The sequence below is a fragment of the Phlebotomus papatasi genome, chromosome 1 (genome assembly GCF_024763615.1).
Source record: "Phlebotomus papatasi isolate M1 chromosome 1, Ppap_2.1, whole genome shotgun sequence".
NCBI lineage: Eukaryota > Metazoa > Arthropoda > Insecta > Diptera > Psychodidae > Phlebotomus > Phlebotomus papatasi.
In genome coordinates this window covers 102,364,077-102,390,339 of record NC_077222.1, presented here as the reverse complement: position 1 = coordinate 102,390,339, position 26,263 = coordinate 102,364,077, and the positions used below count along the sequence as shown (strand labels likewise).

General features: G+C 32.5%; 1 protein-coding gene across 2 annotated transcripts in view; it reads right to left on the bottom strand.

The window, feature by feature from the left end:
- Positions 1-357: 357 nt before the first annotated feature.
- LOC129810184 (zwei Ig domain protein zig-8-like) overlaps positions 358-26,263 on the bottom strand; it is a 58,252-nt gene continuing 32,346 nt past the window's right edge. The window contains exons 3-8 of one of the 2 annotated variants that reach the window (XM_055860501.1): positions 20,691-20,884; positions 15,661-15,719; positions 14,970-15,133; positions 7,300-7,427; positions 6,926-7,094; positions 358-1,126 (exon numbers count right to left, since the gene is read on the bottom strand). In XM_055860501.1, coding sequence (XP_055716476.1) covers positions 981-1,126; positions 6,926-7,094; positions 7,300-7,427; positions 14,970-15,133; positions 15,661-15,719; positions 20,691-20,884 — 860 coding nt within the window. In that variant the 3' untranslated portion in view covers positions 358-980. Of the gene's footprint in view, positions 1,149-6,925; positions 7,095-7,299; positions 7,428-14,969; positions 15,134-15,660; positions 15,720-20,690; positions 20,885-26,263 lie in introns of both variants that reach the window. The other variant, XM_055860500.1, reaches the window with a different exon arrangement.

The window sequence follows — 26,263 nt, the reverse complement described above, 5'->3', positions numbered from 1 at the left end:
CTATCACTGCATCTTTCACTAAAATTCTCAACAATTATGACTTAACATTTTTTCTGGTTTCAGTTGTAATTTACAAAATGTATAGAATCTCTCCTTTTTTTGGTTTTTTTTTTTCATGGAACAGATGTTTCTTCATTTATATTTTTATGGTATATTTGGTTTGGTTTTTTTGGGGGAAGTTTTGCGTATGAAATCGCATAATTAAAAGCTCATTCAGCACTCTCACATTTTTTTTTTTGGATTGTGAAATAAATTTTATCTTGTTTAATTTTCGTAAATCACTGAATAAGTCAATAACTTTTATATATTTTTTATCTCTCTTTTTTTAGCATCATATTTTATGACCTTTATCTTTCATTTTTTTTATACACAGTAACATTTTTTTAATCTTTTTTTCATAATATAGTCACAATACTCTTTATGGTAATTTATATAAATTATCATGTCTAGATTTTCTCTCATCTTTTTTTATTAACCTTGTAGAACTTACAAGGCAATAAAAACAAAAAAAAAGTTTATCTGAATTTTATTCTCAGGTATAATATACAATAACAGTATTTAATGTAGAATGTTGTATTTAAAGTTTTTCCTTCATCATTCATTTCATTTTTATTTATTTCTTTAATTTCCTTGTATTACCTATGAGATTGACCTAGAAAATGTATTTTTGTTGAGATGCTACACTTGAGATACTTTGAGGGAGAAGTGTCTTTCGGGCATACTACATAGGTTTCATCTCACTGCAGATTCTTGACGCCACAGAAAAGGAAGATATACAACACTACTGAAGAGATTTTCCTTATTCAAATGTATCTGATTTCTCCATCGTTTGCTCAATGGAGTGTGAGTCTTAATATGGGCTGTACAGCCCCTATGAAGTAATGCTTTCAGCACCAGATTCCGCAAAAGGGAATAGAAGTGCATTAGAATAATAAGAAAGGAAGTTAGTATGTATTCACATGAGGTAAGAGGGAGCAGAACTACGTCTGTCCTATTCCGTCTCGATAAGGTAAGCGGCAGAAGAGTAAAGAAAACAAGACTACAGATGTGTAAATTATGAGATAGTGACATGGAGACATCAGATGATGAGCTAGACCCCCGCGCTGAATTGCTGCTGGGAATTCCCCTGGAAACAGAATGGGAAACACCTGTTAAATTTACCTCCATCTGTCCTTTGAGCCCAGCAACATTCTTGCATTTGATTATAGTCCATCGTATCCCAAGCAACACTTAATCAACTCCACTGACGTACAGTTCTAACTCTCTGAATACTAAATTTTGTATTTCCTGGACATTGATTGACAAGTTGAAGTCTCTGGGAAGTTCAGCGGTTGGAAGCATCCCTCAAAAAAGGTTAATTACACTTGTTTAACTCATTTATTTCACTATCTATCTCTTCAAAAAGGGCTATTTGAGTTCAAAACAAAGTTTATCTATTTTTTCGAAACGGAAATGGTCAGAAAGTACCGGATAGTAGGGGAAGTCTTTTAGGGTTCGCAGATACTCTAGCTTCAAACCCTTTATATTTTTCCCCACTTATTGAATCTGACCTATCTATGGCAGTATACTTTAATGGGTCCCGGTACGGGCCTCAATAGATCACTGGCTAGAGAAGTGGGTCTATGACTGTGAGGTCTTGGGTTCGAGTCTGGGCAGCTGCAGATTTTTCAGCTGCTGTAATAATCTCGAATTCGTCCAGTGAATGAATGAAAAAGTAATGCCAATACATTGACAATGAACCGCCTAAAAAGAGAGGTTGGTATAGGAAATAAGTTTCGACATGCATAGTTCAGTCGAATACAAATAGGGGAGACTGGGGCAAAACTTGTCAAAACACATATTTAATTATTTCACGAGCTCTGAGAAAACTTAAACATTTTATAATGAGCATATTCTTATAGGAAATTTACTGCTCTACAATATTGCAGAAGACTATTTTCCTCTATCTCGAAAGAAATGTGATTTTCGAATCATTTTCTAAAAGTCGATTTTGTGGAGATTCTCAAAATTGCTGGGGCAAATTTTGTCAGTTTTCGGATAATTTGTGACGTTTTACACTCGCAAACGTTAAAAATATCAAATAGACATATTTTTATAGGAAATTCATTCCTCTACAACTTTGTCGAAGATAATTCTTCTCTATCTTAACGATAAATGTGCTTAGATTGACCTAATCAGTATTGATATTTTCTGTAAGCCAAATATTGCAAAAATAGGGCTAAAAATTTCATTATTTTTTATTTTACATAATCCTTCCTCGAATCCCTTGAAACTTTGAAAGTTTAAGAAGGTTCATGAAGGCTATCTATAACAAAAATTTCAAGCCTCAGTCTCTTTTATTTTAGAAAATAGTAGACATTGAAATTTTCGTTTTGACAAATTTTGCCCCAGTCTCCCCTACTCATTCACTGCCCAGATTCACAAACCAAGGTTGGTTTACCGTGATGTAAAGCGGTACTGTGTGTATCAGAACGCACACAGAGCACTATGAAATGGAGCAGGTTTACTCGCCTTGGGGGTTAAGATAGAACAGGAGAATGGGGAGTGCATAATGGGCCCAAATAAGTGGCCTAGGTGCAGCGGTTCCGCAAGGAATATAACCGACCCATAGAGAAATCTTAATCTTAATCTTAATGGGTCCCGGTCAAAATTCCGAAAGTCAAAATCCCAAAACCCAAAATCCCGAACGCCAAAATCCCTAATGAGCCAAAATCCAAAAAGCCAAAATCCCGAATTCTGAAAAGTGTTATAGCTATCACGATTGCACTCGCGCTTACTGGAGGCAAAGGGAATTTTTTTATATCTTGGGATATTATTTTACACATTATCCTTCATGTAATTTAATCCCTTTCAGGATTTTGAACATTCGGGATTTTGGCTTTAGGAATTTTGGCGATTTCCTGGAATCTTTTTTTTTTAAATAAAAATTGTTAGATTATTTTAAGTAAATTTCCCCGCTTCACACTTCTGTATCAGCCTATTGATCGAAATACTCATGCCAATTCTTTTTCTCAACTACAAAAATTTTAAATTTATACAGTCCCAATAAATGTACTTGCAAATTGTACTGGGACATGACTCCATAAATTAATTTAAAAAAATAAAATAAATAAAAAATAGCTTGAAGCCAGAATATGTGTCAAGATTGAAAGCCTTCCCCTACTGACCGGAAGGGTATTTATTAACCATGGAATTATCAATTATCCTTATCTTAATTTGGGTTTATCTTGTCTAGAAAATTATTGCAAAACTTAACGCAGACAAAGTTATTTTATCAAAATAACAATGAATAACGCTAAAAATGCATTTTTCTTATTTAAAGATTGTTTTATTTAATAATAAAATAATACCTTCCGACAAAACCTAGGGCCTAATTTAAAATCCAAATCGATAAATCTGAAAATATTTTATTAAGCGTACAAAGAGATCTTGTTAAACTATTGTCAAAAGTATGTTGTTTAATAACTTGACAATGTTTTTTTCTCACATTTCATATATATATATATTTTTTCAGAGTATGTATTAGAAGAACGTGGTGCTTTAAATTACCTATTTGGGGAAAGAACGAGGGGTAACTCATTTCGGGGAATTCGAGCCAATCTGGCTGGAGAACTCATATATTTTTTTCAGGAAACCCAGGGAACCCATAATTTTTTTTGGGAACCCGAGCCAATCTGATTGATTATGAATTACCCCTTGGGAAAGAATTCTGAAAAAATTACTATTTAAACAATTTTATAGAATGAAAGCTTAATAAGAACAGAAATCGTATAGAGAATATTTTCATAAATTTTTACGTTTTTAAGAATATAACTAGGGGAGACTGGGGGAAATTTTTGTCAGAACGAAAATTTAAATATTCACTATTTTTTAAAATGAAAGAGACTGAGACTTAAAATTTTTATTATAGATAGCCTTCATGAACCTTCTTAAACTTACAAAGTTTCAAGGGATTCGTGGAAGAATTATGTGAAATAAAAAGTAATGAAATTTTGAGCACTATTTTTGGAATATTTGGCTTACAGAAAATATCAATACTGATTAACTCAATTTAAGCACATTTCTCGTTAAGATAGAGAAAAATTATCTTCGACAAAGTTGTAGAGGAATAAATTTCCTATAAAAATATGTCTATTTGATATTTTTAACGTTTGCGACAGTAAAATGTCACAAATTATCCGAAGACTGACAAAATTTGCCCCAGCAATTTTGAGAATCTCCACAAAATCGACTTTTGGAAAATGATTCGAAAATCACATTTCTTTGAAGATAGAGAAAAATAGTCTTCTGCAATGTTGTAGAGCAGTAAATTTCCTATAAGAATATGCTCATTATAAAACGTTTAAGTTTTTTCAGAGCTTGTGAAAGAATTAAATATGCGTTTTGACAAGTTTTGCCCCAGTCTCCCCTACTAAAAATGAAGAAGATGCACTTCGTGATACGTTTATACACGGTTTTATTACTATTATTTTTTTCAAAAGACTGCAAATAAAAACTCTTAAAACCTTTATGTGGAACTTAATTAAGAAGCCCAATAATTATGATAGAATCTTTGAAAAATGAAAAATATTTTTTTATAAAATCACTTTTTAGTTCATCACAATAAAAAACAACCGTACTGGCATTACAATTTGAAATTCTAAGTGATATTTTACCCCGAAATTTAAGTGTTAAACTTAATTCGGCTGCGTTATTCGTTTTTGTAAAATATCTTTTAAAAACGAATAACATGGCAACATTTTGAACATGATTAGACCGTTTTCAAAATTATATTGCATGTAAATAAAACATTCAAATAAATTTTTATAAAAATTTTAATTTGTTACTGTAATTAAATTCATGTAATTTTTTAGACAATTCGTTTTATAAACTAAATTTTGACGAATGTTTACGATTGCATTTCTAAAAGACATGAGTACGTATAGATGCAATAATCTTACATTTGAATGTTGAAACGAGCGATAGCCTGAGAATGACCAACCATATTTTCAAATACTTAAACATGAAATAGACTAAACTTAAACTGTGGAATAACACTTAAGTAAATTTTTAGAAGTCGAAAACATGAACGTTCGAAGGGAGAGTACCCCTAGTGTGAAATATTTATCACGTACACAATTCGGATTCATACTTTTGGTTTAGGACATTGCATTGGTAAAAATAAAAGGATCAAATTGACCTAAATTTTATCCCTCTGAATAGCATAAATAAAAATAACATAATAAGTACATTCAGAGTTTGAAATTTGATCCATCCTGGATCAAATTTGGATCAATTTGATCCTTTTATTTTTACCAATGTACAAAAAGTCAGTCAAAAATCGAGGAAAAGGGATAGAATCTTACCTAGTCGGACCACAATATAACTAAATTAACATTTGATGCTAAGCTAGAAATTATAAGATATAGGAATGCCGTATAAGAAAGACAACTTAGTCCAAAGTAGAAAAGTCTGGGGCAATGTGCCAGATATAAAAAAATTAAAATTCATTATCTTTCGATATAAAAGAGGCCAAAGCTTGAAGTTCTTTCACAGCCTTCATAAACCTCCCAAATTTAACGAGAATCGAGAAAGGAAAATTAAAAAATAAAAATACTAAAATTTTGAACTTTTATTTTAAAATATTTTCTTTAAAGCAAACTTCAATAAGTATATTAACCAAATTAATTAATACACACTTCTAGTTACGATAGACGAAAATAGTCTTCAACAAACTTGAAGAATAATACACTGATTAAATTAAATTAAATAATAAATGATTTAGTTGTTTTGTTAAATAATAAACATAATGAATGAATTTGCAGCAGTTTATAGAATCTTCACAAATTATTTTCTTTAAAAAATGGATTAATAAAAACAATTTTTAAAGACAAACAAACAAACAAACCAAATAAAAGTGCACCCAGGAATGATGCGATTTGATGCTGAGGAATGAAAATGTAGGATTTAAGTGATTTTCAGTCTCGAGAATATCAAGAAGCAAGGGTACGACGTCTTTATTTGTACTTTTATTGACTTTGTTTGCACTACTATGGGACATAAAAATGTCAACCTACTATCCAGGAATATAGTAATCCATGATTTGACCCATTATAATATTATATTTTAATATCTATTCCGGTGCTTCAAATTTCTTTTAAGGAACCATAGATTTTAGGTTAAATCCATAGGGAAAAAATTAAGTTGTTCTAAGCTTAAGTCGTCCGAAGGTAGCGCGCTTGCTCCTACCTTTTCCTATAAGAATAGGTGTTCAAATTTCATAGGGTGCCAATAGGTTCTGATACGAGTTCTTAAACAGCCAAAAGGTGTTCCTTTGACCCTAATTGATTTAGTATTAACCCTCTATATTTGTTTCATTATTACATAATTCACTAGAGAGATCAGTCAAAATTTCAACTTACGTCCTACCTTTAATCTCTGTTACCCTACGTTTAATTGAACTTTAGCTACGGGCCTGCCTCTGATTAATTCAAAATTCGGGATAGGATTAGTGTAATCTAAGGTGAACATGAGCAAGTAAACGTATTCTTTTCTATTTTTTCTGAAACCACTGTCTTAATCAGGGGCCTCCCGACATTTCAGTTTTCCATACATTTTTGCATGGAGGCACTAAAGACTATTTGCAATTTTATTCCTGAAGAAAATTGACTTTTACAGTCTAATATATTTCGAAATCGTGTATTAAAAGCTATCTAAAAATACGTATTTCATAAAGATCGCCGAAATAATACAAGAACTACGAGCAAATTTGTTTAAGTCGCGGTGCAATATCTGCAAAAATTTTACAAGGAAAAGAGAAAAATAGCTTCACTTTTTATTAGGCTTGATTGGCCTCTTCATAAACCATTCATAAAAATAAATTTCCGATTCTGTTGCTTGGGATACGAGGTTTACAGTATCGAAGGTGGTCAGATGGAAAATTTACCATTTAAAACGTGAACAGTAACACTCTTGCTTTTGGCATTGGACGGATTGCACTGATATTGACCGGAATCCGATGGCCGAGCATTTTTGATTAACAGAAATGATGTTGTAGTCTCGCCTTTTTCTGTTATTACAGAAACGCCTCCTCTTGGTGAATCGTAACTAATTATCTGTGGTGAAAATAATAGAACTTATGCCAATGGCTTTACGGAGAATTGCTGAATCAACAGAAGGAACTTTTTGTGGGAAGATCAATATATAAATTTTTTTCGTGAAAAGTTCGGTAATATGTGGGACTTTTCTCTCCTGTACTGCAGGATAATCAATTAACCTCTAGGAGCGTTGGTTTTATGTTGTAAAAAAAAACAAACTTACCGCATTATTGTGATTCCAGAATATGTATGCAGGTGTTTCAGGTGAATTCAGCACAAGGCATGAAATGTTTATTGTGGAACCGCTTTCAATGTACAAATCCGGTGCCCCAATTATTTCTGTTGATGGTTCTAAAACACAAACGACAGAAAAAAGGTAATTGCAGATATAAACCACGCATTTTAAAAAAAAAAAGTTTTCTCATTTTTTTTTCATCCAACCGTTTTCTACATGACAAGAAGAAATTTTAAATAAAGTTGTATATTAGTCGCAATATATTTTCTGTACTGTGTTTGTTTATTGTGTGTCATCCACCAAGTTTTATTATATTAACGACAATAATTTTGGGATTTTGCACCAACCCCCCAAGGATCCACCCCCTCTTTTTCTCATTAATTAATTAATAAATCCCATGAGTGGAGCATCATCATAAATTGTGTCTGCTGTGAGTGTGTTTAGTGGCAATATTATTTATCATTTACATTAGATTTTCCTCAGTGATATTCCCACATACCATATTTTTGATAAATCGTGTAATTATGAGTTGAGTGTTAAATTCCAAGCGTTGACTGAATACACGAAAACGTTTTCGCAACGAGATTTGTAATGTAAAATGACCGGCATTCATCACTATTATATGTTTTTGGGGAATTTGTTACTATTAATCCATGGAGACATTTTCACTGATGTTTTTGCACAATATATTTATGCAAATTTCCTTGTGGTTTTTCCACGTGAGGGACGATCAAAGTGACAGAGAAAGTGGGAAAGGGAGATTTTTCACTGGGTGGGGGGTGGTGTGGCATGAGGAAAAAGGGGGTTAATGTTTGCTTGTTTGCACAAATTAATTATTTCTCGTAATTACCATTAGCGTTGAGATAAGTACACCAGTTATATGTTGAAGGAAATCTTATAAAATGAAGAAATGGGCTTGGGTAAACATATTTATTCAGCTTTGCACTAAAAATCACTCAGAACATATAGCAATTTCTATATAACCAGAGAAAAGCTCAAGAGAAGGAAAAAGAGAAAATTCAAAGGAAGACTTTCAATCCACGTGTCACAAGTTAAATGGAGGATAAAGAAAGGTTACTGCAAAAAGCGATTTCCGCAGCTTACCTCACTGGAAAAACTTCACTAAGACACTATATATAGTACAGTATAACATTTCAAAAGAACATTTTTGTTTGCAAAACTACATGCTTTCGGTTTTAACAAAATTAATCGGTCTGCAAAGTGCTCAAACTTATTCAATTTTCAACATCCTCTCCCTAACTACCAAATAAATTTAATTAATGGGAAAGTTTTCTAAAATTGTTTTCATAAAAAAGGGCGTTTACTCTTTCTAATATAAATAATTTTTGTTCAGGTGGGAACGTAGGGCATAACACATTATTCCTTAGAAAAGAACTGAAGATTATTATTAAACCTAAATGGCGTAGAGAGAGGTGGGGTACATTGATCTCAGACTAGAGGAAGGCTTTCAGGTTTTCTTGCAAACATTTGTTCGTAAATGTTCGTAAAATGTTGTCATTTGTTCGCAAAGTTTTGTCAAAGAAACAAAGAACGAACAAATGTTTGTAAATTAACAAAAAATGCTCGTCAAGTGATTATCTAACGAACAGTCTCTACAAAAAAGTACAAGCTTTTACGAACTTGTTTGTGAGTTATACGATTTACGAGCACTTCGGAGGTCCTTAGTAGAAAATTCACAAACATTTACAAACAATTTACAAAATATGTTTTGTGTATTAAAATATTTCATAGACAGGTCAGATTGATTAAAAGAATATGGGGAAAATAGGGGAAAGCGCGCTACCTTCGGACGATTTATGTTTTGCACAAAACATTTTTTTAATGTGTTATAAATGAATTTGGCTCGTTATAATGTTACAGTAGAGTCTCGCTATAAGCCATCGCTCTATAGTCCACAATTTATCGACCGTTGATTTCAAAACACTGATTTTAAGTTAGGTTATGTTTTTTAGTATGCGAAATTCATAATTATTTTAATATTTTTGGCAAACTTTATTAAGTAGTTGTGATAATTGTGATCCACAATGAAGAGAGCAAGGACAAGTACCACAATCGCAAAGAAAGTGGAAGCCGTCGAGCAATTTCAATACTAAAAATCGTTGGTAATTTTAAAAAATTACATGGACTACAGTGCGACCCAAGTGTCAAATTTGAAACCAAATATAGCCTATAGCGAGACTCTACTGTATATTTTAATAGCTAGTCCAATGCCTCAAATATTCAGAAAAGAGCAATCGGTGAAATTCATAAGGAACATAGAAAAAATTTAAATTGTGCGAAACTTGAGTTATCCGAAGGTAGCGCGCTTTCCCCTATAGTGTTCGAAGCTAGAATGTGTGCGAAGCCTGAAAGCCTTCCCCTACATCAAAACGCTATTTTTCGTATATTTTTAAAGGAAGCTTGTTTTACAATTACAGTAATATCTTTTATTTTTCATTTTTATTTTTTAGATAAAAATGCAAAATACCACTGTAATGTAATTTTACACAACTCTTAGAAAAATTATTTTAAATGCAATTAAATGTATTTTCTTTTTACTTAGTTGTAGATTTTTTATAAAGAAATATTCTTTTGAAACAGAAATAATTAAAAATAAGTGTTTTAGGGGAAATATTAGACATCCTATAAACAGAACTTTTAGAAATAAGAAACATTTAATACAACATTGTTTAATATTTTCTAAATGTTTTTAAGCAAGATAGTTAGAAAAATGTACAACGAACTAGGTCTATTTATAAGAATCATAAAGAATTAGATTTAGTGATATTGTTTAATTGTTTTTGCCGGAAATTCTATGCACAACTTCTTTTTAGGAGTAGTGTATTAAATTTTGAGAAGAACAACCACAAGAGAATACGTGGAAAATTAGACGATACAAAATATATAACTAAAATATCTCTAATCTCATTCAATGTGCAGAAATTTAGTGCGAAATTTTCCTTTCAAAATTTATTCTATGTTATTTATTTAATATGTAGGGTAAGGGCTCATAATTTTGGACAGTCTGCTTATAAGCATCGATGTTCTAAGTTTGAAGTGCGATATTTTCAATACTAATTGACTTTTTTTGTTACTCTCTTTTCAGAATGGTTGTTTGGAGACTTGGCAAGGGTTTATTGTCATTGTTTTTAATAAATTAGTCTTAATACGTTTAATAATGAATTGATATGTAGAGGTCAATTTGTCTCTTATTTTGGACAACTTGGTTGTATATTTGGACAGCTAATTCGCCTCAATAAGATGCCCATTGTTCACTGACCTTCTTCAGTGGTCGACTATCCATATCCGGACCGAAAGCTCTGGGCATGATTGAAAAGGTGTTTTAATCTTGAGGTGAAGAAAACTCTCACTGGTGATCACCGGAATTTATATAATCAACTCATCACACCAGTTCCATTACCCATTACTAGAGTTCTATAACTTTAATAAAAGTAATTGATATGTGTCTGATTTTCAATTAATTTATCCGAATCATACTGTTACATTCGTGATTCTTGTGCAACTTCTTTATCAGTAATAATATCCATTAACACTTTCCCTCAGTATCAAGACTTTGTATTGTAAATATGATTATTCTTTGATCCTACAAGACGTAGAAAACTGACTTACTATTCAAGAAACTTTGTTGTTTTGTCTATTTTGATGCTCCACCAAGTGAAAGCATTGAAATCTCCGGAGAAGTTCTTCTTTATTTGAGAAAAGAAACGGCCTTTGATGAACACCAAAAGGTATGAATTCAGAATAAATGAAATAGTTTTTCTTGGCAGTTTCTTGAATATTATCACAGATAATAAAAAGAAAATGCGTCAATGATTGTTTGAGAGAAAATACGGGCACTATAGAGCAAATACAGGAAAGAGAATTCCTGGAATCAATGCAAATCAACAACTAAATATGAGCTTGAAAAAGTAAATGGTATAACGTAAGAACTTACATAAAATTCATTATAGGCTTGAGGGTTAAGAAATGTCATGTATACCCCTCATGTGATGGAGTTTTTGGTAGTTTACTGTAAGTACAGTGGAGCTCCAGTAATGTAAATGAGTTCGAGGGTTACGTTCCTGTAGTTACAGTATTAATAGAGGTAAAAGTTGTTTCAGATTTTTAGATTATAAAAGCATAGGGAAGACCGGAGCAGAATTAGCCACGCATAGTATTAGACAGCGGGATGTTATAACCTGTCGTAAAAGGAATATTGAAGAAACCACTACATATTTGAAGAAAATACATCCCAACCTATTCATTGAAATATTTATCAGCCTGTTACAAACACTGTTCTTACAAATCATACGCAATGAAAAATTTCATTTGCTGGCTAATCTGCCCCTGTCTCCCCTATTGTATGTTGAGAGCTTCTGCTTAAATTTTACAATTATTCCAATGTAATTTTATAATTTTAGAGCTTCACACTTGCCCTAAATTGAGAAAAATTAATTTAAAGATTTTTTATTTTACTTTCTTCACATTGCATTATAGCAATATATGCTACTGATCTACAGCGGAACCTGCTGGAGTGCTTTCCATCGCCAGCCTCTCGGAGTAGAGCCCCCATTACCAATTCCCGGAAAAGCAACGAATCATGCTTCCCCTCAGCTTCACAGTTGAAGGCCGACTGAGTAACCGATTCGTATAGGGGGAAGTGAGGCACCTTTGAATTGGTCACTTTTGAAATTGGAATTTTTTCACCTATTTTTAAATAGAACTGAGCTCTATCTTAATGTAATTTAGCTTAGAACTTGCTTTGTAAAAAAAAATCAAAATTAAAACAAATCGGTTGAAAAATGGGCCCACCAAAGTAGGTAAGAGTTGATCTTCCAAATTCGATATCGAAATAATTTTTGAACTTCGCCTTGTCCTAGACAATGATGACTTATGGCGGGTGTCGTCGAAGATCGGAAGTCGATATCTCTTACCGTTTGTAAAACGGTCAATTTTGATTTAAATTAAAATATTCGAGTTTCTAGTAATTCGGAATTTGCTTCGAATTTCCGGACGGATGCCACTTTTGTGAATGTATGTGTTTTATAACACTTTCATCCATTATTTTTTTCCGATTAAAATCAGTCTGGCTTCGAGACGAAGTAGTTAATCTGTGAGCTGAGGAGTTGAGTGAGGTGATAGGACTTTCCTCCATCTGGAAGAGGCTCGGGAGAACTAGAGAAGGTGTTTGGCCACTGTCAGAGGACTCCAGTTACCGTGTACTTATCTAAATTGCTCTCGGGAACCATTAGCTCAGCTTTCTAATCAGTGAGAAAGATCACCGAGAATCACCGCAACTGAGGGAATTCAGCAATGGGCCCCACCGGTAAAGGATTCATCACCACCGTCGGAGGTGTCCTGTGTCCTGCCCCTCAGTATGATGAAATCCCTCAGTGGGATTTAATCAACGGTTCTCCGGAATCATCACCTACGGGAGATTTTGTCTTGGAATTTCCGGACCATCACCCTAGAAAGATAATTTCACTCTGGAAGGAAGTTCCGGGAAACCCATGCAGATTCGGATGAACCTCACTCAATTTGTATGTAGAACGTCTTCTCTTTTTCCTCTCGATTCAAGAGAATTACAAACTGTAGTTTATTACCGTCAATTCGCATTAAATTTGATCAATAACAGAATCATGCGAATTCTGCAAATTCCTTCTTTAAATAAAATTTCTTAAAGTAATTTTAAATGTTTGAAATAAATAGAAATTAGGGGAGACTGGGGTAAAATTTGTCAAAACGAAAATTTCAATATTCACTATTTTCTAAAATAAAAGAGACAGAGGCTTTAAATTTTTATAATAGATAGCCTTCATGAACCTTCTTAAACTTACAAAGTTTCAAGGGATTCGTGGAAGAATTATGTAAAATAAAAAATAATGAAATTTTGAGCCCTATTTTTGGAACATTTGACTTACAGAAAATATGTATCAATACTGATTAGTTCAATTTAAGCACATTTCTCGTTAAGATAGAGAAAAATTATCTTCGACAAAGTTGTAGAGGAATAAATTTCCTATAAAAATATGTCTATTTGACATTTTTAACATTTACGAGAGTAAAACGTCACAAATTATTCGGAGACTGACAAAATTTGCCCCAGCAATTTTGAGAATCTCCACAAAATCGACTTCTGCAATGTTGAAGGGCAGTAAATTCCCTATATAAGAATATGCTCATAATAAAACATTTAAGTTTTCTCAGAGCTCGTGAAAGAATTAAATATGCGTTTTGAAAAGTTTTGCCCCAGTCTCCTCTAAAGTTTCTATCCAGTAAAATAAAAAGTATAATTATATTTGGCCTCTAGCCGTGTCACAAGATGAAAAAAAAGTGGATTACACAATTGCTCTCTCTTTGAATTCGAGCAGTAAAAAGGAGAAAAAAGTCCAGTTTCGAAAGTGTACCCAGTGTACCAATTTAAAGGTGCCCCACTTCCCCTATGCCTTCGGCGGGGTAACCCCATCGTACGCTCACCGCTCCATCTATCGGCGAAATAGTATCCTTTGAATTTAGCCGTTATAGCACCCCTCAGAATAACCATCCCAACTGAACAGTGATGGATGCCGTTGGCTTAGAGTAGTCTTCGTCAGGGCGAGCTTTCTCCCTCCGACTCCTCCAAGCTCAATCCAATTCAATTCAATTCAATTCAATTTATTGATAAAGAATAGGACAATCTGTTCTCTATACAATTAGCTTAGCTTCATAAAATTTAAGAAGTTTTAAATTTTAGAAAAAAAAAGAAGAAGAAAAAAAATAACCTCAAATTTTATTTTTTGAACTCAACCGTCTATGTTCATGAGATTTTACATTTTGACTTCGAGCACAAGATATCTAATTCAGATTTCTCCACAAAACTCATGAAGGAAGTAAAATTATTCGTAGTTGCCCCACTCTCCCCTACAATTGCCTCATTCGCTGTCTGATTATTTCCAACATTCACCTTAATGTGGCATTCGACAGAATGTAGCTGTGCAATATCTTCTTGCTAAATTGGTTTGTGAATTTCTTTGACTCGACGTGAAACGTAAATTTGACAAGCATTTTGCACGGAAAACATCTTATTTTGTGGTAATTTAAAATCAGTAAAATTTTACGTTCGTTTCATTTCACAAGAAACAGCTTATAGGATGCAATCACTGTTGTATTACACCTTTTGCTATTTTGTCTTGAAAATTGTCTTCACATCTCTGATACTTGAGCCCTTTGGCAATAGAAATCCCATCAGAAGCAGCTCACAAGGTAGCGCAACAGTAATGAAAGTATGGTTGTACGTAAATAAATGAGCATCATCGTCATATTGATTGAGTACTGTATAGATATATTATTCATAAATTTATTGACACTATATAATATGTATATTGGATGGGAATGACATCCTTGGGAAAAGCATCCAATATAGAATGTTCCCTTATTTAGATGAAACACTCCCTTGGTACTTCTCAAACCACATCAGGTAAACTATAAATCAGTTTGTGTTGACAAGAAAAACACATTGGGGGAATTTGTATTTGTATTGTGTGTGTCGTTTTGGGGTTGGTTTTTGGGGTGAAAGAAAGACGGGAAAAACGGATGGTGGACAGAAAAGTTGTTAAAGAAAAACGTAAGGAGAAAACGTGAGCTATATACTTGACTAAGATTGCGTATAGTCAACTTACCAATAACGTTTAGATGAATGTAATGACTTATATGTGGTGTTGTCGACACTTGGCACTCATAAATGCCAGAGTCCCTGTGCTGGGGATACTTGATCTGCAGCATCCAGTCCTCAGAGTGAGCATGATGAATAGCCTTGAACCTCTGATCAGACGTATACGTGTATCTGAATTTTAGATTTTTCCCCCCATGACAGTAAAAAAAAAACAGAAAGCATTAGTTTCTTTTTATTTGATTGCAGAAGAAAAAGAATGGAGAAGAAGATAATGCAACCTGACAGAGACTGTGTTTGAAGATTACTACCCATCACTTCACCACGATGGCTACACCAGCAAAAATTAATCTCATCCCCAAAAATCCCACATATTTAGACACAGAGAGAAAGGGAGTACAAGAAAAAAAGAAATGTCGAAAGAATAACCAGCAGAATTTTGTGTTCTTCTGCCACTTGCACAAATCATATTTATCTTCCAAACCTGGCACCATTTGGTGCAGGAAAATTTTTGTTCGGTGGAGCGAGAAAAAATTTATGAAATACAACCCCTTGTGAAAAAGGTACTTTCAAAAGTCTCATGCAGACTCTCTTTGCAATGCCATTTCACCCATAGTATAAACTTCAAAATCAGTCCTATTCATGCCTCAAAATGTTAGTGCATTGTGTGGCCTTTATAGTCATTTCAAAGGGAAACATACCTCCCAACTGTCAATAAGTGTATGTCACGATGTCGAATCCATGATACTTGTAGAATCATCTGCAAAGAATGGTCAACATAATTCTATTAGAACAAGTTTATTTTGCAAAATTCAAGGATTTTGTATGCTCAAGCACTTTGCCTCTGTCATATTTTTTTCCCTTTCGAACATCATATTTGCTTTTAATCTCGAAAGTTTTGTGGTTTGTTTCATTTATACAACTATCATACTGGACAATCCCAGCGTACATCAAATGCTAACGGTCACTTAATTTATTTTTTTTAATTCATAGATATTGTGTAACTATCTAAGGAACGAATTGGCTATATGGAATTCAAATTAAGAAAGAAAATGAAGAAAAATATTACAAAAATCGAAGCAATGTCAAACTTTTTGCACGAATGACAGAAAGTTGGAAAATTCCTGAACGTCGGTTGATCATAGAATTTTTAACAGCAGCAGAGCTTGACTTCAGACACAACATAGGAGAAAGTGGGCCAGTAGTAAACACAGAGTAGGGTGGAGTAACCACTTATCGCCATGTTTAGGAAAAACGGGAATTAATTATATTTTAACTTTTGGACCCTTATTACAAGATAACTCAAATTTGACACAAAGTTGCTTAGATGTATTGGCTGCTGATTCGTGAAAACAATAGTTATCCAATTTAACCCTGGACTACACAGTAAAAAAAATGTGTAAAATTTTACTACTATAATAGTGCAAAATCGACCATTTTAGTTGTTTAATAGAAAAATGTTTAAAAATGCATAAAATTTTGGTAATTTATTGTCACGTTATTGAAAATTACCACTGTTATGGTTGAAAAATTTTCAACAACATTGTTTAATTTGAAAATGTGTAAAATTTTAACACTATAGTGTGAAATCGGATAAATCAATTATTTAATTGCGATTTGTGTAAAATTTCCCACTATTATAGTCATAAAAAAATTTCAACAATGTTTTGTGATGTAAAACTATTGAAAAATTCTAAAAATTACCACTATTATAGTATAATGATAGTTTTTCATATTATTATAGTGTAAAAAATACACAGCTTTATGTTATTTTTGTGTCGCATTATCAAAAATTAACACTTATAGTTTGATTATAATTTTTCATACTATTATAGTGTGAAGCCTTGTGTATTTCAACCAAAGTTGTTGATTTTTTAAAGAAAAAATTTTGAATTTTGAGACAAAAGTTGTGTAAAAATTGTTAAATTTCCTTTTAAGACATATACTTCAGTCGAGATGCTTTTCATTGAGCAAAAGTCATATAGAACATCAAATATTTATATGCATAATAAGTATATCGTGAAAATCCGAGCATCAGATGTAATCACCTCGCATTAAGAGGGGGATCCCGAGTACAGGAAAAAAACATTACAAATATCTAAAATGGGAAAAAATTAAAATCTTCGAAATGAAATGAAAATTCAACCATTTTTTAGTTTACACACAAAAATTCAACAATTTTTAAATTCAACAACTCCAAATTCAACAACTTGAAATTAAACAATTCTAAATTAAACGCTTTTTCCAAATTTAACGCTATAATAGTGGTGTGAAAGATTAAACACTATAATATAGTGTTAATTTTTTTTACTATGTACTTAAAAAGACTGTTTTTAACAATGCAAAAATAACCACTTTGTCGCCACTTTTCACCACTTTTCGACAATTCTGTGACCACTTCTCGCCACCCTCTTGAAAACATCCAAACTCGAGTATTTTGGATGCAAAGAATATATTCAGTATTTCTCTTTCCTCATGATCACCTTATTATTACTCACTTTAAATTGTTTTTCTTCGCTTTTATTTCAGAAATCAAACTACTGGACTTTTGCATAAAGTAAACAATGCAGATTTGACAACTGAGAATCTACGAAGTGAAGTTAGAGTCGCCTATTGAAACGAGATGGCGAAAGGTGGTAAAATAATTCCGAAATATTACCAGTTTTCGCCATGCCTAATTTTTACATAAAAATAATATAAAATGAAATATTAATTAACTAAATACAAATTTTATCTAATCTCCAAGTGTAATTAAATATTATTAGTATTGCTTTTAAAAATTCTCAAAACTGTAAATTCAAAACGAATAATTATTATTTTTCGATTCTATAAGTAGCAGAAGTAAAAAAATCAAATAACTTTGCGGCTCATTTATTTCATAAATCACGAAAAATAGCGATTTCAATATAAGTGGCGAAAAGTGGGGCACTGTCGAGAAGTGGTGATTCCACCCTAGTTATAAACACTGCGATTTTTTATTTGCGCATTAGGGTAACTACACATTTTAAGCAGTTTTCGTCAAAACTTGCTCTTTTGAAGGAAATTGTCCGCATTGTTGTAGGTAGAAACGTCAAAATTCTGTCAAAAATGCGATTTTTGACAAAAATTTCTCCTAATGTGTAGAGACCTTTAGACTTAAGAGAACGAGACCTACAGTAGACACTCGCTAATTCGGTTTTTTTTTAAGATCGGACTACTTTTTAATTCGGGCAGCAGTTTACTGTCATTGTGATTCTGCCCTTACAAATGAAAAAATTATGCTCAAATTTGCCATGATTTGTCTTTAAGGAGTTTTCATGCAATTTCTCAAGAGAAAGAAAAGAAATGGTCGAAATTGCAAGCTGGCCGAAATTTAGTACATTGCCCCACATAAATTGTTTGTAAAAAATTAATAAACAATTAAATTCAATTGTAAGAAATATAAAGACTGAATCCATTTATTTGTAATTTTGCCTGATTATTCAAAGACAATAAATCACAATGCTAAATAAATTAGATTAGTCAACGCCACTAGTAATCAAATGCAGAAAGATGTTGGTTCACTTATTAGTCCAATAATCAGTTTAATATGTCACCATAATAAACAAATTATAATAAGTAAGAAGAAATAAAGTATCTGAATGATTGATTATTTTTCTATTTTTCATTGTAATTAATCTATTAATGATGTCAAATCGATATAAACTAATTGAAAATAGTTAGAAATACATCGGGTAATCTCATTACTTTTTTCGACTTTAATCTATATGACTAATCGAATTAATTTGCTAATTAAATTCTACTAATTACAATAAACTACTGTAATTATTTTAGACAAAATAGTTGCGTTTCAGAATACGGGACAAAAAACCAATATGCATCCTTTCTTTAAAAGGCTGTAAAAAATATTTTAGTCCTGTTGCCAAAAAATTCTTATCAGGCATATTTTGTAGGTTTATAATAGGGCTCTCCAAGAAAAAAAGATTGAAGCGAAATATAAATTAAATCCTGAAATATTCATTTTTTACAGAGAACTGTGGAAACATTGAAACAATTTTGGCCAGTACTGTATAATCATTCGTTTTCTGTGCTTTTCCATCGGGAAGTGGTGTTTCGTTTCTATTTTCACAAACAAGGATGTCTGATTTCTCGGATTTCGTAAAGCATTTCTCGGGTAACTGACAAGGGGTTTCCGGTATGAATCACCCTTTTGGTAGTACAAATAGCTCCACCCTTCCAAAATATTTTGAGTTTATCTATGGCATCTATCTTTAAGTAAGATTTATGCCTTTTGAATAAGAACAGTAGGGTAAAGTGCCCATACTCCGTAAGATCCAAATCTTCTTAATGAATAAATTTTTCCTGTGTTTCTCAATAAATGTGACTTATCGCACCTGTATTTTGAAAATTAGGTGAAAATGCAAAGTTTTTAAAATATATTGTAAAGTCACATTTATTTAGAAGGATAGGGAAAAAATAGTAGTTACGAAACTTGGGATCGTACGAAGCATGGGCAATTTCCCCCAATACTTATATAGGGTACCTGTACCAAATTTCGACATAGATGCATGCAAGCGCTAAAGTATTAAGTTTCAAATGTAATATTTTTAATATGAATTGGATTTATTTGTTACTTCTTTTTAACACTAAACCCACCGACCGTTTTTTTGATCAATTTTCGAGGGGATTTATCGAGGGATACTAAACAATTTTGTCTTGGGAAAGAGCAAAAAACTAAAATTTAAAGACTGAAAAATATATTACATGAATATTTTAAGAAATTCATAAAGTTTCCTAGTGATATGTTAATTTAAAAAAGTTTTTAAACCGGTCAATTTGACCGGGTCTCGGTAGGTTTAGTGTTAAGGACTGTTGCCTAGGACCAGGGGCCTCTCGACATTTCATTTTTTCATACGTTTTTGCATAGAGACACTGAAGACTATTGGCAAGTTTTTTCCTAAAGAGAATTGACTTATCAATCTAATATATTTCAAAATATTGTATTGAAAGCTATCAAAAATAATAATTTCATAATGTTCGCCGAAAGAGTATAAGAACTACGAGCAAATTTGTTTAAGTTGTGGTACAATATCTGCAAAATCTTTACAAGGAAAACTGAAAAATGGCTTCACTTTTTATTAGGCTTGATGAGCCCCTGTCTAGGACATTGTAGGTAGTTTATCATCTATATTTTCTCTATAATCATTCTTAAATCTTACTAAAATGAATTAAAAAAAATAGAAATTGTTTTGGGTAATATTTCGGCCACCTTTATTTTCATAGTCCCTTGCCCTTCCAGAATTTTTCCAGTCTTTTTCACATTACATCCCGCTTCGAGGCGCCATTTTTTTTTTGTATTTTTGCATTGTATAATGTCTAGGAGTATGCAAAAACTAAAAATTCATGGTAATTTGAAGGACAAAGAAGTGGCCGAAATTGCAAGCTGGCCGAAATTTGGTACAGTTACCCTACTCTTTGATGATGAGTCTTTTGCTCATCTGAATTATGTTTGAAGGGTATATAAATGATGTCATTACACTAAATAACACCCAATTTCTGATTACTTAAAATTAAGGTAATACAGGAACTTCTTTCAATGTCGATAGAATAACATTAATAGTCTTCGGCTTTACGTTTAGTAGGATTCAGTATATAGAAAAGGAAATTCAAGCATTAAACTTTACCAAAAAACAATAAGACTATTTCAATGTAAAAGGGGTTCAATACTTTTAGATAATGTGTCTAGACTTACCGTCTTATTGCCTAAATTTTTGACCCTGCAATTTAAATAAGCTGTTTTCCCTAAAAGTGCTGTAACATTTTTGGATGCCGCCTTGTCGACATAAGGTCCTGATTTCTGTTCGTCTACATCGATATTGTTTTTTGCACCACCACTTGATGATGAATTTTCCTTGACTTTCGAAGACTCTCGTTGAGCGCCCATGACTAAAAATAGAACATAATAGACAGTTTAATATTAGAAAATTGTAAAATTAATTTCCACTTTTCGCCTTATGAATATTTTAGTGTCATCGACAAATTGGGAAAAATTGTAATTAATGTAACAATATATCTTTTGTTCTCCATTGGAATTTATTTACGATCGATATTAGTCAAGTTGTGTGCTAGTTAATTAAAATTTTAATATCGTTCGCAGCACTAAATCATCAATAAATCATTGTCTTGAAAGTTACAAAGTGACTGAGGAATTTTTAAAGGTGTTATATTATGCATACTAAGTATTAAGTATCCAATTTTTCTTTTTCTATAATGGGGTATCATAGCACATTCCAACAGTTTTGTACATTTTCGTTCCATTTTGTAGCATGATGGGAGTACTTGTGCTATGTATAATAGAATAAAGATGGTAAAATTTGTCTTAACCAATATCGTACACACATAAGTTATTGTGAATACACCTAAAGAGGTTAAATTTATGTTCACCATTTAAGTAGGTGTTGGAAACCAAGATGTGGTTTCTCTTAATGAGGGTGGAATTTTCCCCCATATAAAATTATATACGCCAATTTAATCATTCTTATATACACCATTTGAATTAAGGCAAGAAAACGACCAAATGCCTGTTATATGGTTTCTTTGGGATAGAAAATTTTAGCAGATGTGGCTGTAAATGGCGCAAAATACCCAAAGCAATGTAAATGATAATTTGAGTTTAGTTGCTGTTTCTGCCAAGAATTATACATTATATCCCCCTGTTTAGTCTCAGAAAATTGTGATTTGCAGACTCATAATACCAAATAATGGCGGTACAAGTTCAGTGAATATTGCATATCCCTCGTACTTAGGCTCTGACAATTGTAGTAAATAACATTAGCAAAAATGGGAAAACATATGAGTTGCATGACAAATATGCAAAATACTTACTGTACTACCCAACTATCGTTTGTAATGTGTTATAATCACAATATGTAGTTTGACATGAATTAAACTTCCTTCATTTAACCGACAAAAACAAACTCAAAGTAGGAAGTAGTTTCTTATACCCCTCAAGAAATTAGATACAACCAAATTCAGAAACTTGAACTTCGCTCTACTTATGAACTTTCGACAAGACGAATTAGCCTGAACAATGGAAGATCAAAAATAGTTATTTACATTATTAGCCATAAATATTGAAATAATCTATACAATAAATAGACAAAGTTAAATGAACCCATATATTAGTCACTAAGATAATATTGAATAGGTCAATAGCAAAATAATTGCAGGTTTAAGTGAAGGAATAAATAATAGAGGAAAGGAAAGCATGGCATTTTCAGGATTATGCCCTAGACACACTTACGACTTAAGCCGAGGGACGACTTAGTGGAAAATGATGAAAATGTAGTTTAACTATTAATTTTAATATAATTACGCTAAGCCGTCTCTCGGCTAATCTTCAGGTCTGTCTTAGCCTTATAGCTAAGGGTTTATAGACTTACAGCTAAGCTTATATACAGTGGGTGTCAATAGTTTGTTGCCTAATGCATGTTTGAGAAATCAAGTGAAAAAATGATAGAAAAAAAATACTTTTCAAATTTTTCTTTTTGCAGATGAGTTCCCTGTAATCCGTAGATATTATTTATATTTTTTAAAATAAATAATTAATTTTATTTCATATCAAAAATAATTGTTTTCCAAAAGTTAGTCATTTTTGAAAAATCAAAACTTTGTTGCCTCATTTAAAAAACTAATTTAAAATGGTCATAAAAATTTTGAGTTGGAATTGGATTACTAGGGGCAAACGACAGATTTTGAGCCCTTCTGAAACAAAGCTAAATCAAAGGGTAACTCATTTGGGGAAATTTGAGCCAGTCTGACCTAGAAAAGCTGGAAACCCACTGAGAATCCGAGGATCTTATACATTTTTTAAGTAACCCGGGGAACCTATACCTGGGAACTCATGGAGAACCCACATAGGGTAGAGTCAGTACTAGAGCCACATTTAGGCTTTAATGACCGCGTAAGGTATGATTTTTTTGTCAGATTAAAATGAATTGTTGTATAGAGATTCTTTGAAACAATATCTATCTACATATATATCTAGCATTTGTCTCGAGAATTTTGGTGAATCTCATTGAAGCATATGCATTTTCCCCAATTATGTTTGTTTCAGTACTTTTCGCCTTTTGTTTTAAACTGAATTTTAAATAATTAAGAGACGTAATAACCTATTAGAATGAATAGAACATATTGTAAGTGTTGAAGTACACCTTATTCTTAAATACTTTAAATTAGTTGTTTTATCTAGGGTGTCCAAAAAGTGCTTACATGGCTGACTCTACCCTAGAACCCGGTGAACCTATACGTTTTTCAGGTAATCCGGGGACCTCGTTTATTTTCCAGGGAACTAAGGAAATTCAGGGAACCCGTGGAATCTAAACATTTTTCAGGAAACTCGAGAAATTCATACATTTATTATAGGAAAATTACAAGGAACCCATACAGGCCACCCGAGAACCCTTTAAAATTTTTCGGGTAACCCGAGAAACTCAAACATTTTTCGAGGAACTTGGGGAACCCGTTCATTTTTCAGAGAACCAGAAGAATTAAGGAAACCCGAGATACCCATACATTTTTACCGTGGATTTACGGGGAACTCACAGGGAAGCCTGGAAAGCCCATATGTTTTTCAAGGAATCTGGGAAACACCATCATTTTTCAATGAATCAGGAAAATTCGGGGAAACCATATATTTTTTGGGGAACTCGAAAAATTCAGAGATTTTTCGAGGAACCTGTGGAACTCATATACATTTTGAGGTACTTACGGGGAATTCATAGGGAATCCTGGGAACCTATAGAGGAGACTGGGGCAAAAAGTCACAAAACGGATATTTTATTTTTTTACAAGCTACTCGAGCGCTTCAAAAATTTCTAATTAGCGCAGTTTTTATAAGAAATTTACGGCTCTACAACTTTGTGAAAGTAATATTCCTCTATTTTGTAAGGAAATACGTTTATCGAGCCGATTTCTAAAAGATAATTTTGTAAAAATTCTCAAAAATGCTGGGGCAAATGGTACCAGACATTGGGTGTTATCATATTTTGAATCGCTTCATTACATGTAATGTACGGAAGCCTGCAGGCTCCCGTAAATTTGAAAAAATACCTAGAGGACATATTTTCATAGAAAATTTATTCATCTACACCTTTGTAAAATACCGTTTTCTCTGCGAGAAAAGTGAGAAAACGAGAAAAGCGCTTTTCAAGCTATTTTAGAAAAAAACACACAAAAGACTGCAAATCGTTTGACCAATGCAAACATCAAGCGGCGAGACATGGTTGTGACATTTCTTTTCGCCGTGAGACATCAGAAATTGCTTCGCTTTTTGTTACTTTTTGCTCTATACCTTTTGTTACTTTTTACCCCAAGCAACCATTTTTAATAAAAGGATTTCTGGAGAAAAGAACCTTTGTGAAATTCTAAAATAGATAGCGGATTCGTATTCAAAAAATCCAAATTATTTAGCAAATATTCACCAGTCCATCAATTTTGGAAAATAAGTAGGTCATAATTGTTATCTTCTTCAAGGAAAATATTTAAAAAATAGGGCTAAAAATTTCGAAATTTTTTTTTCTAAATTCCTTGTTTGAATTCTAAGAAACTTACGGCATTGAAGAAGGTCTATGTAGGCTATCTATAGAAAAAAATTTGAGCCGCTATCTTTTTTACCTTGGGAAGATATTGAATTTTGAATTTTTCTATTTGTGACTTTTTGCCCCAGTCTCCCCTATATAATATTTGTCAAAAATTCCGGGAAACCTGGAGAATACGGTGAACCCGAAGAACCCGGAAAATCCGATGAACCTATACATTTTATATGGAAACTTAGGGGGAATCCACAGGTAATCTTAAGAACACATTTGTTTCTCAAAGAACCCAGAAAACCCGTTCATTTTTGTTTCTTATCATTCTGATATATTTCGAAATATTGCACTAAAGCAGTGTAGAGTAATAAAATTGATTTCAAAATAAATAATAAGTTAGTTATCGGTTCATAACCAATTCGAACCTATTTAAACATATCAAAAATTCCAAGACCTTTTCAGTGACCTCAAACATGACCCCATTCGGTTGATAAATACGCTTTATAGAGCTATTTTGACCTTTGTATTTTCGTGTAGGGCCGAAATGTACGACTAATTAATCTCTAAAACCTAGGTTACCTAATCTAAACCCTAGGCCACCTAGATAATTAATCTATGTAACCTCCAGAAGTATCTCTGGTTAAAGGTAAATATTCCTTACATTCAGTATTAACCTTCCCGATTTGAGTGCTCTCTCCGGTTGAGGTTTCTACTGTATCGACTCGAAGGTATATCAAAGAGAACTGGAGACCTTCCCTATATCCATTGGAAGTTCGAAAATTTAAACTACTTGAGTTGTTCAAAAGGGAATTAGTTCATGAAAAGGACATTTATTTTAATGAAATTGAAAGTCAAGCGTTCTTCCATCCTGAAATTTCATGATGATTGTAGTGTCAAAAATACCGAAAATTCGAAATTGGTGAACAGCCAGCGCTAAAGCGGCGAGTATGTGAACTTGCACTTTACGCTTCCGGTAGATTTTCGAATAAGGGCTTAGCTTTGGAGCAACATTGTCTAACCAAAAATTGCATTTTAGCAATCGAGATACTTCAAAATTCCAACAGGAAATACTTCAACCACCACCCGGACGAAACGAGAAATAAAAATGTCTTTCTTTGGCTTTCGAAATCGATCTTCGAATGTCTTTTTTCTTGGAAACTCTGGCTGACCCAAAAATAATTCACAATATAAAGTTTAATGAATTTATATAGTAATTCAATTTAAAAAAAAAAAATCATCAGCACATTTTTACGTCTTGGTAATGAAGTGATAGTCTACTCCTTCATTTATCATTCTAATTAAGATGCATAAATTTCAGAAATGCATTTTTGTTTTGTGAGATATTTATGATAACCGTTGTGAAAATTCCTTAAAGAAGAAATACTAACCATAGCCTTTTAGAGTGTTGGGAAAATATTTACATTCCCCGAGTTTAATTAACGTAACGAAGAGGGGTATGCTTAAGATATGTATAATGACGGAAAATAATTCTTGGAAAGAGCTCTTTACAAACTGTAAGTGGTTAGAATTTTTTTAAATGCAGTCAGTGCACTAGGTCCTAGAGATATTAGGTAACTGCAATAATTGATTAATATTCTCAAAACTACCCCACTCAATTCTGATGTAAAGTGAATAATAAACTGATTAATTTTGGAACGAAACAATTAATGGTAGAGGATTAAAGGTAAATAAACATCAATTTTCATGGACAATAGTGGATGGATTTACAAGTAGA